This window comes from Culicoides brevitarsis, chromosome 1 (assembly GCF_036172545.1).
Source record: "Culicoides brevitarsis isolate CSIRO-B50_1 chromosome 1, AGI_CSIRO_Cbre_v1, whole genome shotgun sequence".
NCBI lineage: Eukaryota > Metazoa > Arthropoda > Insecta > Diptera > Ceratopogonidae > Culicoides > Culicoides brevitarsis.
The window spans coordinates 4,310,246-4,312,508 of record NC_087085.1 but is presented as its reverse complement, the minus strand read 5'-3'; the positions used below and the strand labels follow the sequence as shown (position 1 = coordinate 4,312,508).

Below are 2,263 nucleotides of genomic sequence, written 5' to 3'. Positions count from 1 at the left end.
TTGTTTTTTTCCGTTAATTATCATCATTTCCTCCATTTAGAACCTCCGAGGAGAAAGAAAAATGTTCCGCATTGCAATTATAACGACAAATGTTGCACGCAAACCCATTCCAATCCGCATCACATCGCATTTCCCAAACACTTATCCAACATGTAATTACAGCTATTGTGCGATGGTTCGGCTTTCGTGGTGCTTTTGAATTTAAATAAATAAATTTAATTAATGAATAAATTAAATAAAATAAATAAAATAAAATAAATAAATAAAATAAATAAAATAAATAAAATAAATAAAATAAATAAAATAAATAAAATAAATAAATTAATTTAAAAAAAAATTAACACGATTCGATTGTCACTTGATTTGCTCATGAATTATATTGCGATATAATTGACTAGTTGCTGTGGCGTATGGATGGGCGTAACTCCTAACAACAAACAAGCACAATTATTAAATTGTTCAGGTTTTGATGAAATTATTACAGTTTACACACAAAACACTCGCGAGCTGCAATTAATTTTTTTTTTTTGAAATAATGATGTTTGTTTGAGTTACTTCCGTGCGACGCGAATTGATATAAATGTTGGAGATATGGACTTTTTACGATAAGTTGCGATCATTAGACGATGTAGTACTGATTCAAAGTTGACTTTGAGACAATGTTCTCTTCATTAAAGGTGAAAAATGGGAGAACTCGAGTTTATTATTTTTTGTATTTATTAACGACGATGATTGGATTTAAATTTAATGAAGCTGCGGTAAGTTTTTTTAACTCAAAAAATTTATAAAAATTGTGATTTTTTTTATTTAATTTAAAAAAAATTTAAAAAAATAATTAAATAAATATTTTTATTTTATATTTTTTTTATTTATTTAATTATTTTTTTTTTTATTTTTTTAATTTTTTTTTATTTTTTTTTTTAATTTAAATAAAAATTAAAAAAAATTAATTTTATTAAAAAATTATTTTAAAAAAATATTCAAAAAAATACTAAAAAAATATTTTAAAAAAATTAAAAAAAAATTAAAAAAAAATAAAAAAATATTTAATTAATTTTTTCTTATTTTTTAAAAAAATTTTTTAAAAATTAAATTAATTAAATTTTCTTCCACAGATGACAATAAAACAACTCGAAAAAACGATGGAAACCTTACGTAACACTTGTGTGCCTCAATTTCCATCTTTAGGAGCTGATATTCTCGATGGCATTCGTTCAGGAGGTTTTATTGAAGGCAATAAAGATCTCAAGTGTTACATCAAGTGCATCGCTGATATGGCAGGAACAACTACAAAAAAAGGAGATATCGACGTGAAAAAATCGACGAACCAAATTGAAAGTTTAATTCCAAATGAGATGCGAGATCATGCTCGAGGCGCCTTGAATGCGTGCAAAGATGTCAGTAAAGGATATAAAGATCCATGTGAAAAAGTCTTCTATTCAGCAAAATGCTCATATGACTTTGGACCAGATAAATTTATGTTTCCCTAAAAGTTAACTTGAAAAAGGGGGAAAAGTGAGTGTCAATTTGGATTCAACTTCTTTTTGGATTCTTTTTAAAATAAAAAACTAAGTTTTTTTTGCACCCAAAGGCAGTTTTTCAACTTAGGGGTAAATGGGATATTTTTCAAAATGGGGCATGTTCATAAATTCTTTTTTTTTCTAATTTCGTTTTGGAATTTCAAAAATTTAGAAAAAAATTTCTATGAATTTTAATTTTAATATTTTTTCATGATTCTTTAAGTTTAAAAAATTTAAAATGCTTAAAGAACTTTTAAAAAAATTAATTTAAAAATTTTAAAAAATTTCATAACTTAAAAAATTGAGAAATATGAAAAAAAATATTAATTTAAAAAAATAAATTTAAAAAAAAATTATTTAAAAATTTTAAAAAATTTCATAATTTAAAAAATTGAGAAATATGAAAAAAATATTTTTAAAAAATTAAAATTAATGATGATGAATCGCCTAAACTTTTACTCCCATTCAATAGAGTAAAATATCAAAAATTATTCAGATGAGTGAACGAATCAACATGAATTCTACTAAAGAGGAAAAAAAACAACAAGAAAATTAGCATATTCTGTTTTCTTCTTTAAAAGTAAGCAAAGTAAAGCAAATCAAAGCAAAAATAAGGAAATATTCATAAAAGAAAAAAATTTTCTGTTTTGATTTATGGATGATTGGACTTTCAATTTCTTCGAACTTTTTCCTCCGCTTCTAATGCTGGTCAATCGAGAATGAGATAAAAGTTTATCTATTTT

General features: G+C 23.6%; 1 protein-coding gene across 1 annotated transcript; it reads left to right on the top strand.

Moving 5' to 3' along the window:
• Nucleotides 1-617: 617 nt before the first annotated feature.
• LOC134827020 (general odorant-binding protein lush) lies at nucleotides 618-1,581 on the top strand. The gene is made up of 2 exons (XM_063839545.1): nucleotides 618-758; nucleotides 1,116-1,581. The coding sequence occupies exons 1-2, from the start codon at nucleotides 660-662 to the stop codon at nucleotides 1,488-1,490; spliced, it is 474 nt and encodes a 157-aa protein (XP_063695615.1). The 5' UTR covers nucleotides 618-659; the 3' UTR covers nucleotides 1,491-1,581.
• The last annotated feature ends 682 nt before the right edge of the window (nucleotides 1,582-2,263 follow it).

Excerpts from the sequence above, each read along its gene's own strand:
- LOC134827020 (XM_063839545.1), top strand. The coding sequence starts at position 660 with ATGTTCTCTTCATTAAAGGTGAAAAATGGGAGAACTCGAGTTTATTAT. Across the intron at positions 759-1,115 it reads TTAAATTTAATGAAGCTGCG|ATGACAATAAAACAACTCGA; the intron begins GTAAGTTTTTTT and ends TTTCTTCCACAG.